Here is a 16838-nt window from a genome sequence, read left to right on the forward strand (position 1 = left end):
TGGGAAGGATATGAAGAAAGGAATACTCCCCCATTGTTGGTGGAATTGCAAGCTGGTACAGCAACTCTGGAAATCAGTCTGGTGGTTCCTCAGAAAGTCAGACATAGTACTATGTGAGGAAACAGCTATACCACTCCTTGGCATATACCCAAAAGATGCCCCAACATACAACGAAGACGCATGCTCTATTATGTTCATAGAAGTGTTATTTATGATAGCCAGACGCTGGAAAGAACACAGATGTCCTTCAACAGATGAATGGATACAGAAAATGTGGTACATTTACACAATGGAATATTACTCAGCTATTAAAAGCAATGACTTCATGAAATTCTTAGGCAAATGGATGGAACTGGAAAATATCATCCTGTGTGAGGTAACTCAGTCACGAAAGAACACACATTGTATGCCCTCACTGATAAGTGGATAGTAGCCCAGAAGCTCTGAAGATAGATCCTTTGACATCATATAAGCAAAACTTTTCTTCAGGACCTATCAGTGAAATGTTAACTCCCTAAGTCAAGATAAAACCGAAAGCAGGATCAGTGATTAATAAGTTTTAACACCCCACTGTCAAAATACTCAAGCATCTTAGCATTTCAACAGCCAACTGCTGTAAGCAACCAACCTTTAAGTGTAAAGAAGTGAGGCTTTAAAGAAAGAAAACTAAACAGTGTGTGGAGGGGTCCGGCAGGGATTTTCTATTCCACATTTTACTAACCACACTTCAAACCTTTGTTGAATACAACTTCAGCAGTTATTCCATGAATTGATAAATCATAAAGGAAGATCTGAGGGATACATTTTGGATAAAATGGAGAGCCAAAGGTGCTCTCTAGTCCCAAAACTCCTACTGTATCTATTTCCTGAAGATTAGAAGCCCTGTCTATCATTTTAGAAGTCATAGAATATGGAGTGTATCCTGCGGAAGAACATCACACTCAAGCAAAATAAAACAAACATAGAAAAACAACAGTAAACAAAACAAACAAGAGTTAGAGTGAATAAAAAGGATTCTAGAATTTTCTAGAGAAAATTCTTTAGAATTTTCAGAATTAAAGAACAGATTTTCATGGCAATACTTGGCAGAACGTGGCATGAATTGGACATTCAAGTATTAGCTAGGCTACCTTGTTAGTCTGGGACTTTATGAAAACTCAGTCTTTCTCTGCGAAACTTTGACATCGATCATGTTTGTTATTTTTCGATTGGTATATATTTATATATTCATACATGTATACATACACCTATACATTCATACATGTGAAACACTTAGATGGAATTAACAAGTGTCAGGTGGTTGCCTATATTATGTTAGACATTTTAATTTAGTCTTTTCCTTCAGGTATTTTATAGTGCCCATTGGCTCTGTGCCTGGAAAATACAAGGTGTTCAATTATGAGTTCCTGTCCATTTTCCTGAACTCACAAGGCACTCCATTATATTACTAGAACACTCTAATTGTTAGCCAAATACTTATTTAAAGCCAAATTCTGCCTCTTTCAAACTTTTGCCTAATTATAAACTTCTGTGACAACATGAGACCATGCCACTCCCTTTTCTATGAAAGTCTTTCAAATACGTGCAAACATGAAGGATGCTTTCCCTTCCCCTCTATCCGGAACAACACACCCACTCTTTCAATTTATTTTGAGGCATGATTTCTAAATATAATGTGCCAGTTGCTTATTATAGACGCATTCTGGTCAGTCATTCGACCCTTAAATCTCAAATCTTCATCTGAATACAAGTGTCATAATGTAGTGCAAGAAGAAAGGCTAATTCCTGTGCTAACTCATCATGGGCCTTGAGCTGGACCATCCATTTGTCTTTTTTTTTTTTTGCATTATTTCCTTTCACAACATGTGGATATTTTCATATGGACATTCTGTGGAGGAGGAGACTTTTATGATTAAATAATTCAACATTAGTAAACAATAGCAAGTGTTTTTATTTGGTAGCATATTATAACCCTTAAGATTTTCTTTTTTTGGTAAGCCACAAAACGAGAGGGAAATATTGAACTTAGTTATGTGCACTGCTGGACTTTGTGTGAATTCTCCAGTACGAGGCTTCGGAAAGTTCCGATATACGTTCTGCCAGCTATTGATGAATGACCCCAAGAAAGCCAGTTAACCTTTTAGCATCTTAGCACCCTCATCAGCAAAATGCAATCAGCCCACTGCTTCACGAGGATGGAGAGGCTCTCTCAATTAAAAAGACAAATTGTACATACAGATATAAGTCACTGTGGCAAAAGGTGCCTTATAAATCCTGAGTGAGGGAGTCAGAGGTTGACCAGGTGAAGCTATCCTACTCAAAAGATAAAAAGATCGAAGCAATTTTGAAAACACTATGGAGGCAGTTAGCACACACTTCTGCTATTATCATATTCCCTGTATCTCAGCTTCCTCTCTGCTCACCACACCCGCCATGCCCCCAGGATACTTGCTGCTTACTCTTTTCTTCCAAGCCTTTATTTTTCTCCTGGAGTCAGCTTCTCGCCTGCTACCACTTCCTTTCCTTGGGCACTGCTTGCTTGTTAACCTGTGCCTTCTGGCATGTCTTTTCCCACAGCCTATACCATAGAGACTAATCACGTGGTCACTGTTGCTACTGCAGTCTCACTAGGACAGAATGGCATTCGAGGACAAACCTCCCAATTTACTCACAGTCCCTTGATATAGACAAAGTCCTTTAACTGAGAGGGAGGACATTCAGTTGGAGACATTCTCAGGTGACACTTGACTTTATATTTTATCACCAGAATGACTCTCTTAATAAATCCCTGCAAATGAAAATGAAGCTCCTTCTTTTGGTTCTAATGGGATGCAATTACATTCTGCAAACAAAAGGGTAAGCCAAGTTCTTTAGGCAACTACATCTCTTGGAAAGACAACTATGGTTTTGACCTCAAAGGCTTAACTACATCTTTTCATTTGGAAGCTTAACTTATTGTTTGCTGCATCTAATAAGGAACTCTAAAGCAATTCAGTGGCCATTTAGTCTATTCTAATATTGCTATGTCTAAAATACCTTACTGCTATTTCCACTTCCTGGCAACCTCTGCCTGATATGTGATCGTACCACCAGCAGAATGTATCCTACGTAGAATACAAAGCACATTCTATACATGGAAGCATCCTCAAGTTACACACATTCAACAGAGCAAAGACCACATATCTTTGACAAATAAATAAATAAATAAATAAATAAATAAATAAATAAATAAATTGGCACTTTTAGTCTGTCGATACTTTGATAATGAATATTCTACAAATTCAAATTAGGATGCTTGTATTGGAGGCTGTCATAACCTATAGAAGTGGGACATATTTGGTGGTCTTTTTGTATTGGGACTGTACCTCCAAAGATTGCCCAGCCTCTTCCTTTCTCTGCCTAGTCATAGGCAAAGCAAAGGGACATCAAATCTGGGACTAGAATTCTCAAAACAGAAAATAAACTACCTCTTCATAAGCATTTTGAATTATAATGGAAGATGACCAACTTGGTACATCTGCAATCTGCACTTTCAGTTTGAAATTGGGAGCTTTATGAGTCCTCCTTGAAATGATTAATGAAAGCCTCCCTCGATGTTGACTGTAACTTCAGTAACTAATTCTGAGATAAGCTCAGTAAGCATAGAAAAAAACAACAGAGGGATTGCAAGCTTCTACAGGCTGATCTAAGACCACCCAAATATGACTAGTACCAACATGGCTGAACCAAAAAAAAACATTATAATGCCCTTTGCTTCATTGTAATAGTGGTATTGTATCATTAATCATTCATCTGATTCCCATCACATCAGACAACCCAAGGATATAAATGTTACTAAACTTTCCTCTAGGGGAAATTGCCATACATTCTTGTTTATCTTGACTCGTTTGCCCCTTAATAATCTTGTCTGTTGAAGTCTTCAAACACACACACACACACACACGCACACACACACACACACACACACACACACACACACACACACACACACACACCAAAGTAGTTCCTGGGTCCCCAGCCTTTCCAACATTGAAACCTATTGGACTATGCAGCCTGCATCATGTATGCCAATCTAATAAATCCCCTTGGCAATATATATTCATTGTATTGGTTATGCTCCTGGAGAGAACCATCACTCGTAACTGAGACTCTGACAAGGGATAGCAAGGGATAGTCTAAGGGTTGTTGAAGGTCATGAGGGCTAAACAAACATAGGACAGAAACTGCACTCACCTATGCATTAAGTCTTTGTACCTGTGTGTATGTATCCCCGTTTATACTTCCCAAAGGTTTGCTGCAAGTATCATGATGTTTCTGACTAACAAAATCATTTCATGAAATCGAAGATTTAGGTATCATAGATTCAATGAGTCACTGCGGCGAACACAAGTTAAAAAATAAATAGTAAAAGAAGTGTTGAACTTTTTTTCTGACTATAAATATGCTTTGCATAAGAGAAGTCATCTTTGGTTATAAAGTTTACTCGTGTATTTATCTGGCAAATGCTTGCAGAGCTGCCACAGTATGACAGGACATTGGGTAGATGCTAATCTGTCTGAAATAGATATGCCTAATCTCGGCATTAATTATTTAGGAACCTTACGGAAATGAAGCACACATTTAAATAATTGCCATACTGGGAGTCCTAGAAACACAGGCTAATGTGAATATCCTTCATGAATGAAACTCACAAAGATAAAAAAGTTAGGTAGTTTGCTCTAAAAAATAAAAAAAAAACATATTTTAATGGAGTCTTAAAAATTGACCAGAATTTTATTTTTACCTCCCTCACTCTCTCCATTTCTCCAACCCCCTCTCTCTCTGAGGGTGTGTGTGTGTGTGTGTGTGTGTGTGTGTGTGTGTGTGTGTGTGTGTATGTGTGTGTGTGTTTGTGTGTGTTTGTGTATATACACTAGTGTGTTACATAGAGGGGGCAGGAGAGTGGAGGAAAATATAATAAGCTAACGGAGCTATCTATTATCTGAAGGTTACTATGATGTAATTTATTACAGAAGGACAATAAGGCTCATGGTTAAAGTCCTTACCATAGAGGAACTGTGGGATCTTTTTCTAAGAGTTTCCCCCTTAATACGAACAAGAATTTTAAGAAGGAAAGCATGTAAGTGTCTTCAGCTATAGGTCCTTACCATCAGTATGTGGAAGGCAATCTCCAGCTTCAGTGGTAGTCTGCATTATTTAGGGGTTACCATCTGCCTCATCGACCAACAATACAACAACACGTAACCGGATTTCTGACATTGGATGTTTCACTTGGTGGCATACTATGTCTAGTGGAGGCATACTTTTTCTAATTATTTGGCAACTCCATTTTTATTCCTTTCATATATGTGTATGCATCTACCTTAGGCAACTTCTACAATACCAGATTTCCAAATGTCCCATTCAATGGCTCTTAGTGAGAGTCTTTCCCATACTCCCACCCTTGCTCCTCTCTCTCAGCACCTTCTCTAATCCTCCTGCTCCAGTTCCCCCCATGTCTCTCCATAACAATATATTCTACTTCCCCATGCAAAATTCCTCCTCTTCAGTCTCTTCCTGTGCACCTAACCTGTGGTTACATGTTTTAGAGACCATATTTGGTAGTGCATCCAATTACCATCCTTTTATTACCTCTTTTCAATGACTTGTTGAGGCATCATCATTGATTTTTTTAATGAATGTTTCACAGTGCTTCCATAAAATTTTCTTTTCCACATTCTTGAACCAACCCTCACACCATATGTAGGACCTTTACACGTTTTTAACTATTGACTGGCTGTTAAAGATAACAACCAAGTATGTGACTTGCAGTTTAACCTCTCTGAAAACACAATATCAGGACTATCCAGAAGCTGAAATACAGAAAAAGTATTGTGAAAATGTATTGTCGTGTCCTCTGTGGTAACCACAATAGCTGGTGGCTACAGCATCACAGGGGAAAAGAAAGAAGAAAAGGAACTGGACAGAAGTATGTAAGTTATCTCTGCTGAAGGGCTGCCAGACACCAGAAGCCACAACAGCAGGCATAGGCACCCTTGTATGTGTGTGTGCATGTGTGTGTGTGAGTGTGTGTGTATGCAAGTGCATATGTGTGTCATGACAGATGTATGTGTGTGTATGTATGTGTGGGGGTGGGGGCGCATGTTTGCATATAAGAGAAAAAGAGAGGGGAGTCTTTCTTTTTTATCCTCTCCCCCTCCCTTCCTCTTTCTCTCTCAAATGATCTATTCTTCTAAATAAATACAGCATAGACTTGTTTTAAATTACTTCCGTCAACATTCAACAATGTATTTTGATTTTTAGGTAGAATTATATAAAATGATTCCATTTGGTGAGGCCTATATTTACCAAAACAAATACCTTAATTTTTAGAGCTTTCATTACGTATTTTAATATACTATTTTATACTGAATGTGTTCAAATTAGAGATAAAGAGAAATAATTATAGTGTTTCTAAATGCAAGAATTTTAACATTTTATTTTTAAACTCCTGACCTTTAAATTATGCTCTATGTGACCAAAGAGAGACCTTTAAAATTGACTTAGTTTCATGCAAAATTATCATAGAGTTTAATTCAAACCATTTTTTTGAAAGGCAATAAGGTGTTCTACTTTGAATTAAACCTAACAAAATATACAGAGTTCTAAACTTTCAAAGGGGTTCTATGTGATTGTTCTCTAATGTTTGGTTTCCAGAATTCAAAAGATAGATCACTGCAAAATAATTGTTTTATGTTAAATCCTCACATGTGATAATAATTAAAGAAGCCATGATTTGAGCAAGTGGAGGGTACATGGGGGTCTGAAAGAAAAAAAAAGTGGGAGGGAAAATGATACAATTATAATTTCAAGAAAATCTTGCTAAATGCTAATAACAAGTGAAGAAATAGACTACTTTCCAGAGCATAAAATCATAAGGTAAAATGGGATTACTACCCAAATTGTTCTTGATTAAAGGCTAAACTAAGCCTAAATATTCACCATATACACACTGAAACACAGTTAATATACACTGATTCTCAAAGCTTTAAAGATGCTTTTTTACATGTTCTCAGAACCCTAATAAATCCATTATAAATCACCTTTCTTGGAGAGTTCATTATAGTTTATGGAATTAAAGATATTTTAAATTAACTTTATTCTTAACTATGTTTACTGGTAATAATGAGATGTTATTAGTAATAGTTATATCTCTAATAGTATTCTCTTATACCCAGTAATACTATGGAGACAGCTTAGGTAAGAGCCCTTACTTGGCAAGCATGGGGACCTGAGTTAAAAATCTGGAAATCAATCTGGTGGTTCTCAGAAAATTGGGAATAGTTCTACCTGAAGACCCAGCTATATTGCCTCTGAGCATATAACCAAAAGATGCTCCACCATACAACATGCACCACTGTATTCATAGCAGCTTTATCCATAATACCCCGAAACTGGAAACAACCCAGAAGTCCCTTAACCAAACAATGGATACTGAAAATGTGGTTCATTTACACAACGGAATTCTATTCAGCTATTAAAAACAAGGACATAATGAATTTTGCAGGGAAATGGATGGAACTAGAAAATATCATCCTGAGTGAGGTAACCCAGAACCAAAAGTACAATATGTTATGTATTCACTGATAAGTGGTTATTAGCTATAAAGTACAGAATACCCGTGCTACACTCCACAGACCCAAAGAAGGTAAACAAGAAGGAAGGCCCAAGCGAGGATGATTGAATCAGGGCCACACTTAGAAGGAAGGGCATAATAGTCATAAGAGGCAGAGGGAAGAAGGGAACTGAGTGGGAGAGAGGAGGGGGAGGGGAACACGGGAAGGGGCAGAGTCAGGTGTGGACAGAGCCTGGAGAATGAATGGAAATCTGCAGCTGCCGGGTATTGGAGTTGACGAGGTCCTTAGAAAATGCCACAATGCCTAACAGTGGGGACATGGAACCTGAAGAGGACACCTCTTGTAACGATGAAAGGATAAGGACAGCAACCTACTCACAAAATCCGTGGCCCCAAACTTGTCCTGTTTTCAAGAACTGTTTACCAGATGAGCAGACACTGAATGGGATGGGAACCCTGACAGGAAGACCAACAGAGTCAAGTATCCTGAACCCTTGGCAGCTCTCAGAGACTGAGCCACCAACCGAAGAGCACACACAGACTGGAACAAGCCCCCCCCCCCCCCGCCCATATGTAGCAGTCATGCAGCTCAGCCTCCGTGGGAGTCCCCTAACAGCTGCTGCTGGAGTGGGAGCTCTCCCTACATGTGGCATCCATTCCCCAACAGGGTTTCCTTGTCTAGCCTCAGTGGGAGAGGACGAGCATAAACTGGCAGGGACTTGATGTGCCAGATCAGGGGAATAGCCAGAGGAAGCTCCACCCTCTCAGAGGAGAGAAGAGATGGGCTAGAAACTCTGTGAGGGAGAGCAGGGAGGGCGGCAGAATTTGGGATGTAAATAAATGAATAGATTTAAATTTAAAAAAAATCCCCAGCACTAATGCAAACATAAAAACACGGGCAAGCGCTTGTAACCCCAGAGCCAGCCATGTGGATACAGAAATCAGGTTTTGCTAGGCAGCCTAAGCAAAAGAGCAAGATTCCAGGTCAGGAACAAAAGGCAAAAAAAAAAAAAAATGATAGAAGTCTCCCAGCGTCCTGCTGTGGCCTCTAAACACGCATAATGGTGCACACATGTATACCACCCATACACACTCACATGTAGGCACTGCATACACACAACACAGAAAATAAGTAAATTAATTAGATTGTATGCACATTGTATAGAGTTAATCTTTCACATTAAATAATTCTTGACTATATGAAATGGTTGGTAATTCGTATTTATTTAGGTAAAGATAAATGCCTGCTTGTTTGCATTTACATAGTTCTGTATTAGAAGACATTAGAGTTGTTATTCTTCATTAATTTCTAATTTTCTCTTCCAGTAATGTGTCAGATATTTATTTATTTTTAAATATTAATTCTAAACTTTGGCTTCATTTTATCTATCATTGGTTTGTTTGTGTATTGTATATAAATTTTCGCACAGGTGTATAATAATAGACATACATTCAAAGGCCAAAGAAAGCAATGAGTTATCCTTATAAAGTAATTTCTGTCCTATTTCCTTAAAGTGTGTTGGGGGGTTTCTTCAACACACACACACACACACACACACACACACACACACACACGTCATATACATATTATATATATATATATATATATATATATATATATATATATATATATGTATATTCCCACATTTGGAACTCTAAGTTTCAGCTAATTGGGCTTCCTTATTTGGCTCAGAGAGCCTTCTGACTTTACTACCCCAGGAAGTTTTAGCCAGGTTTTACATGGGTTCAGTGGATCTTAACTCAGGTCCTCTTGGTGATTAGTAATTTTGACAGAGACAGAGAAATTTTATACATGGTTTATTAAATACTTAATTTAAATGGATAAGAAAACAATTTGAGACATCATTAAATACCATCTCAACTAAAAGATGGGTTTTTCTTTTCTTTCTTTTGTAAAATTTGTGAAGAATATCAAGATTTTGAGTCAATATATATATTTTCAGATTTCATGCTGCTTAACATCTGAGGGAAAAAAGTATATTTTCTTAAGCCAAGTATAAACTGCATAGCCTTTTCAAATGTAATACAAGTTCCATGATTAGATTTTGTAGAAAATCAAGTTTCAATTTAAAAGCCAGCTTTAAATACATACAAAATTGCATATGCATTATGCTCAATGATCTTAGAAAAAGCATGCAGAAACTCTCAAAGCTGTGAAAATTACATTTAACCTAGAGTGTCTGCTTTGACCCAAGTGCCAAGTTATAATTTTATTCTCTCTATGCATTGTTCAATGTTCCTGTCTCACCCAGCTACGAGATCACCATCAAATTCAAGAAAAATGTTCCGTTTCACCACAAAGAATTGTCCATGTACTGCCAAGGCAGTGAACTTGCAAAAAACAGAGACAATATCTTATTCTTGTTTGCATTCCTTGAGCACATAGCTGACTTGGACTCAATGACTGAAGGTTCTTGCAATCTGTCACCATTAATAACATGGAAGAAAAACATAGACTATTGTTCTTAAAGAAAAAATAGTTAAATACAAATATTAGATATGATAGTCTTATTGACTTAACAGAATTAAACATACAGCTTTTCTGCTACATAACCTCTTCAGGCAAATAAAATTTAGGGGCTTCATATATTCTCTTATTTTATTATAAAATTTATGTATACACACACACACACACACACACACACACAGGCACCACAAGAAAATGATGCATAATCTTTTGTTAAGTATAAGAACATAGCATATGTGCCAATATATGACGCTATGGAAGTTCTCTTTAGTGATATTTTCCTTCCAATTTGTTTGTTATTCTTTAAATAAGACTGCTTTTCTAATTTTATTTCAACTAATCTCTCCCAATATATAATTCTGTCTGATATATAATGAGCAATAAAGTAAACACAGGTAAGCAAGGTTGGCCATTATTTAAACAAACTATTCCATGAGCTGTTTTCTCATTCATATAAATACTTTTTAAGGTTACTGTTTATGTTTTCAAAGACTTTACTACTCTTGTTATACACCATCAACTTCACCTAGATACCTACTCATAGAATTAGATGTATGCAGAGTTTACAGGAAATGCAAATAAATGTCAAGTCTGTCCTCACGATGTTGGATTTCTTTCCATTTGTCTGCTTTGAGATACTAAAGGACAGTAAAGACACTAAAGACTGACGTAAGATGCAAAGTAAATAATTTAGGATTTCGTTTTCTTTAGTCGCACTTGGATGGCTGTTTGTTCTTATTCAGGATTGCTACAGCATAGGTCAAACAAATACTAGATGCTACTCCAAAGTCTTTCCAGACGTTATTCTGTCAAAGTAACAAAACCAAGCCTTGCTTCAGCAAGCTGTTCAGCATGTTCCTCTGAGGTCCATCTTCTCTGCCTTCTTAACAGGTATATCCTGATAATGAGGACAATGGTAGCCTGAGGATGCCTCAGTGGGTAAGATCACTTGATGTAAAAGCAAGAGGACTTGAATTCAAATCCCCATGGTAAAAGGTAAGGGTTTCTTTGTGTTCCCTAACCTCAGTGCTATAAGGTAGAGATAGGCAGATCTTAAGAGCTCAGTGGCCAGCCAGTGTGGGCAAAACTGTGCCTCAAATAATAAAATGGGGTACAGTAAAAGAATACACCCAATGCCCTCTGCTTGACTCAACCTATGTGTGAAGGAGCACACACAAACACATACACGCATACATATGCACACACACACACACACACACACACACACACACACACACCACAACCATACACACATAACATACAAAATGTCTTCAAAAGATGGTAGTACGCCCATACTATTAGGAAGTCCTAACTAAAGTGTTGTATGAATTTCAAAGTCTATACTTTCTTACACTCCACCCTTACACCCACAGGGACTTGACTCATAGTCACTAATCATCAGTTAAGAAAAAAGTCTATAGATTTCTCTACATCAAATCTGGATGGAGCCATTTTCCAATTAAGATTCTTCTTCCAAATATATGTGTCAGGATATAAAATCAATCATCACATCAGGATTTTGTGTCCCACGACAAAGAATTAGACCAGGGATCCATGGTTAGCAATAGAAATAGGAGTAGTTTATCAAGACAGGAAACGCCTTTGCAAGAATGGCAGTGGACTAGCAAGCTAAGGGTAAAGCACCCAAAGACCTGTATCACGTCTAGAAACTGTCACCATGTTGTAATAGGATATTTAGGACAACTTGAATTTGTGTCCCCACATCATGGTCATTCATAATTGGCTTAAGAAAAAAACTATCTCATATTTCATTAAGAAAAAGAAAAAAATCGAAAGGCTATATTTGAATTTAAGGACAGGATATTTTCTTGAATTAAAAATTTTCCTAAGAAGTTCTTTTTTGTGATAAATTTTTAGGTAGTATTGTTCCTTGTGCATTCAAATATATACAGTTCTCTCAAATATATGATTAAAGTTGGTTGTGCTTTCAAAAGATTGGTATCTGCTCATAAGACCATGAACTTCTTATTCTCTAGTATATATATTTTCTAATATATATTCTCTAATGGAATCTCTGATTGTGTGTGTGTGTGTGTGTGTGTGTGTGTGTGTGTGCGATAACCTTTTTACAGGTTCTTCATGAGTATAATTGGAAGCATACTAAGCTAATAAAAATTACTTTCTTACTTTCTTAAAGAGGCTATTATAAAGTAGAGTATCTATACCTAGATACTGCACCTATATGTGGGGAAGTAGATAGATGTTATTATTTGAAAACATGTCTGTGTATCTATTTACTTTTATGTATAATGATTAAAATTTGAAGTTTTTGGGGTAATAGTATATGTGTGTCCAATGAATTAGTGACATTGTTATTATTCTAAGTCAATACACCCAGCATTATGTTTATTCATTATAATCCTAATGTAGACTATTTCTAAACAATGTGCATGCAGCTACATGAAGCCACAGATTTCAGCAGGAATGAAGTACATTTTGAATGCACCACATACCCCAGTGTTTTACAAATAGCTGGCAATTAATAGCTCTTTGGTAGCATGGATACATTTTTTAAAACGAAAAATAAATTTGAGATATAAAAGCTGGTAGGTCAGGCACCTTTCTAGTAGAGCTAAACTATCAAACGTCTCCAGTAGTCAGGAAGACCAATGGGATGACAGAGGCGGAGAAGTTGGCCAGAATCCTAATGAGGGTAGAGGTCTGCTGGTTCATTCCCATTACTGGCTACACCGTGGCTTATGTGGCTTGTTTTAGGGAGTTCGCAAAATGTAAGACAATAACACAAAAACCATGATTTTTATGCATTGCTGCTTTCTATCTTATGCCGTAACCTTGTGGTGATAAAGTACAGAGTAAATAAGGTTTAGAGAATTTTTTTCTTTTTTTGTCTCCCCCACCATGTGCTGGCTTGGTGGTCAAATGTTAATAATAGTCAACTAGATTATTTTTCTTCCAAACGGTGAAAGAAAGGAGGCTGCATAAATAGGGGGCAGCAGAAGCATCTTTTCCATAAACAGCGCTTCTCAAAAACAATGCACCGGAACACACTTCATCAAGACTGATGGTGCCTGACAGAGAAAAAGGAAAATGTCTCTAGGGCATCCCATTGTTTTTAAAAGAAAAAAAGCACAACTTCCATCCCTCCTTTTCCTCCTCTTCCTCCTTTTCCTCCTCTTCCTCTTTTCCCTTCTCCTTCTGCATGTTTTGTTTATCCATGTATTTGAAGTATAATGTCTTTATACCCAGAATGGCCTTGATTCTGTGTACCCAAGGAAGACCTTGAAATCCTTATCACTCCCCCAACATACATACACAGGACTGAATTATAGCCACAGTCCATTATCAATAGAGTCTCCAAGGCCTGATTTTATTCTTCTGATGTCTCTGGATGGGTACTAGAATGAGAACTGCAGTTGTACTAAAGGAAGTCATTCTTATCTAGTTAATGGGCAAAAGTAGACATTCTACAGTTACAATCAAGTACCAGAGCATCTCATAGATGCAAATGAGTGAAACGCCCCTGCCCAGCCAGTCATCAGAAGCCAACTGGAATGTTTCTCACAATTATAAATGGGCAAACACACTCTCTGTTCTTTCTGTGTTTCAAGTAGCTGACTCAAATCTGCTGGTTCTCCATCTGACATTCAAGTCACAAGACAAGGGTGTCTATGTTCTGTCAATGAACCTGAGTTCATAGGGGCTCACGGAGACTGACGTCCCAACCCAGAGTCTGCACGGGCCTGACTTAGTCCCTCTATGCATATGCTATGGTTTTATAGCTTGGTCTTCTTGTGGGATTCCTAATAGTGGAAGAAGGAGCTGACTCAGATTCTGTTTCCTGCCTTTGGGAACTTTTCCCCCTACTGGTTTGCAATGATAGGTGAATAAATATCTTAATAAGTAAGTGAAAAGAAATTATCAGAATTGCTTTTAATAAAACATGAAATTAAAGATGTATGTGGGTTAAGCCCAAAATTTATATAACAGTTATAGAGACTACTTAGGAGTTTCTTTATTTAAAGAAACTATTTACAGTTCCACGCAGAATCCTTAGCCTTGTTATTTTATTTTTTTCTCAACTGTATTCACTCTATTGAGTTCAATTTGCTTCATAAGAATTTTGTAGATATGGTTTAGAGCATGTGGCTCAAACATTTATATATAACTTTCATATTCTAAAGGTTAAAATGCAAATAACCCCTATCATTGTTCAATTGTTCTACTATAAGAAGCCGAGGAGTAGTGTGGCCCCATAGGAAGACCAGCAGCCCTAACTAACCTGGATCCCCGAGATCTCTCAGACACTGAACCACCAGCCAGGCAGCTACACCAGCTGAGATGAGGTCCCCCCCACAATACAGCAGAGGACGGCTCGGTTTGGCCTCAGTGAGAGAAGAGGCGCCTGACCCTAGAAAGATTTGTGGCCCCAGGGAGTGGGAAGTCTTGGTAGGGTGGGGTTAGGAGGTTGGGGACATCCTCTTGGAGACAGGGCAAGAGGTATGGGATGAGGAACAATTAGACGGTAGGTCAAGAGGGGGAAAAAACTGAACTATAAAAAATTAAATAATAATAATGATAAAGGTTACAAAATTATAAATAGTTTTACATGGCATCGCTTACACAACATATATGACATAGGCATGTATAGCTCTATGCTTTGGGTTTTCAATGAAATCAAGTGAAGCAGATAGAAATTGGAAGACACAGTTGTCATTAGAGTAGACTCCGAACGTCATCACACTAATGTACGTTCTGTTTCTGCTGCCTTGCTGTTCAGCTCTCTTCTTCACGGCCCCTTTGCCACAGCCTCATTTACTTTCTCACTCGTGTGGCCAGGAACGGTTTCTGGGCATTGCGATTCAGAAACAAGAGCCAAGAACTCCAATGTTGAGAGCTACTAAGGGCAACTCTTTCTAGGATACAGTTTAGCCTTTGCTATGTAATTTTAATAACTATCACATTTATGTATGCATCTACTTGTGATCTTTCTCTAAATCTACTTAAAATTCAAAACTTCAAAAAACTTTTTTCATTTATCTAAATTAGGAGGTGAGAGAGCATTTGCTCTTCCCAAAGTCCTCTCTTCTAGTGACAGGAATACGGCAGATAATAGATGAATGACTAAAGCCACCCATTCTTATCTGATTGGTCCTCTGACTCTCTTAGTTCTCATCCTGTCAGAAAAAGACTGATTTGCAGTATGTCCTGTACTAAACCCAGATAGAATATCTTTATCAATCTAATGGCGACAGCAGCTCCTCCAAACCGGGATGTCCATCACGGCTACTCTTATCATTTGCCCGAGGGTGCCTCTCTGTTGCTTATCTCCTGCCCACAGTCATAGCCCCTGCCTGGCAGCGGGATACAATTACCAGGTCTAGTCAAGCAGGATTCCCTTTGCAAATCATGACATCGCAACAAAGAGTAGAGAAAGAGAGATGTACCCGCAGGAAGGAGAGGTCCCGGTTGTGCTCTATGCTGGTGATCTCCAGGTTGCCCATGACTACCTCGCAGTTTTCATAGTATTTGCGCAAGGCTCGGTACTGCTGCTCCAGATCAGAGAGAGAGCTCAGTTTGTTCTCTGTTCCGGCACACACTGAAAAGACAAAGACACCCCGTAAATTGTATTACATGTAGATGACTGCGTTGAACAAAATGGATTGCTACATGGTTCGCCCCAATTCATCAAGTTATTCAAATGTGATCGAGGGTCATAGACCACTATCCCTTGAGAGATAAATTATCTTTTTATTGTTTAATAACACATTCTAAGCAAAGGGAATGAATAGGAGTCCCATGGGAATCCCTTAATTTATATTTATGTAGATAAATTTGAAATAATCACATTTTCTGTCCTTGAACAAAAGCATGTCAAGAGATGATTTAATTTCATCTAAATATATTTTTGGTTTGGAATTCATAGTTTATGCTATTTTTTGATAAAGTAATTATCTCCATGTAAATAAAACTGAAAGATGAGAGCAACAACATTTAAAAATTGATTATTATCTACTGTATTATAATCTGTTCTAGCAGATCATGTAAGTGATATACATATACACATGAAGACCGACCTCAATAGTACCATGTTTAAAATATGTTAAGCATCATGATTTAAATATCTTTCAAAAGTCTACCATAAGTAAGTATTTCACAAGATGCAGATATTAACTGAGTCATCCACATGCATATTCATGAATGTTCAAAAGAATAATGGTCTGCTGGTGCATATACTAATCCTCGATATTTGATCAGTGGGTTATGTTTTTGTTCTTATGTAAGCCCATGAAGAAATGTCTGTTATGCCCGTGTACTGGTAGATAACTTGTCTCCCACACTCCTTTTTTAATATTATTTTTCAGAGTACACAAATGCAGTACTCTGAAAAATAATATTAAAATATTATTAACCACATCTTAACATAAATGGTGTCCACTTAATACACATTATTTTTTGTACATGACTCAGCATAGATTAATTTCAGTAGGCTAAAACATTGGAATACAAATCTCACAGTATTAATGATTAACTTAAAGACTGTATTTCTTAAAGTAAGTTACATAGTGTACCCAGAGTAAAACACAAGTAACATCAAAGACTCTGTGGACAGAGATTGAAAGAAAAGTCACATACACATCTGCTTGTATTATACAGAGAACTAACAAATAGCAATGTCTATTATTTTGGGGGTGGGATACTGCAGATGGGATAAAGTAATCTTACAGAGTATTTCCTAATATTTAAAGCCTTTTT

At 37.5% G+C, this 16838-nt stretch overlaps 1 protein-coding gene across 6 annotated transcripts in view; it reads right to left on the reverse strand.

Annotated features, from left to right (window-relative positions):
* Positions 1-16838, reverse strand: part of Erbb4 (erb-b2 receptor tyrosine kinase 4) — a 1069446-nt gene that overhangs the window by 663482 nt on the left and 389126 nt on the right. For all 6 annotated transcript variants that reach the window (XM_087567483.1, NM_001437634.1, NM_021687.3 and 3 more), the window contains 1 exon segment: positions 15530-15681. In XM_087567483.1, the coding sequence (XP_087423609.1) occupies positions 15530-15681 (152 nt within the window).

The sequence above is a fragment of the Rattus norvegicus genome, chromosome 9 (assembly GCF_021556685.1).
Source record: "Rattus norvegicus strain SHRSP/BbbUtx chromosome 9, alternate assembly SHRSP_T2T, whole genome shotgun sequence".
NCBI classification, from domain to species: Eukaryota; Metazoa; Chordata; class Mammalia; order Rodentia; family Muridae; genus Rattus; species Rattus norvegicus.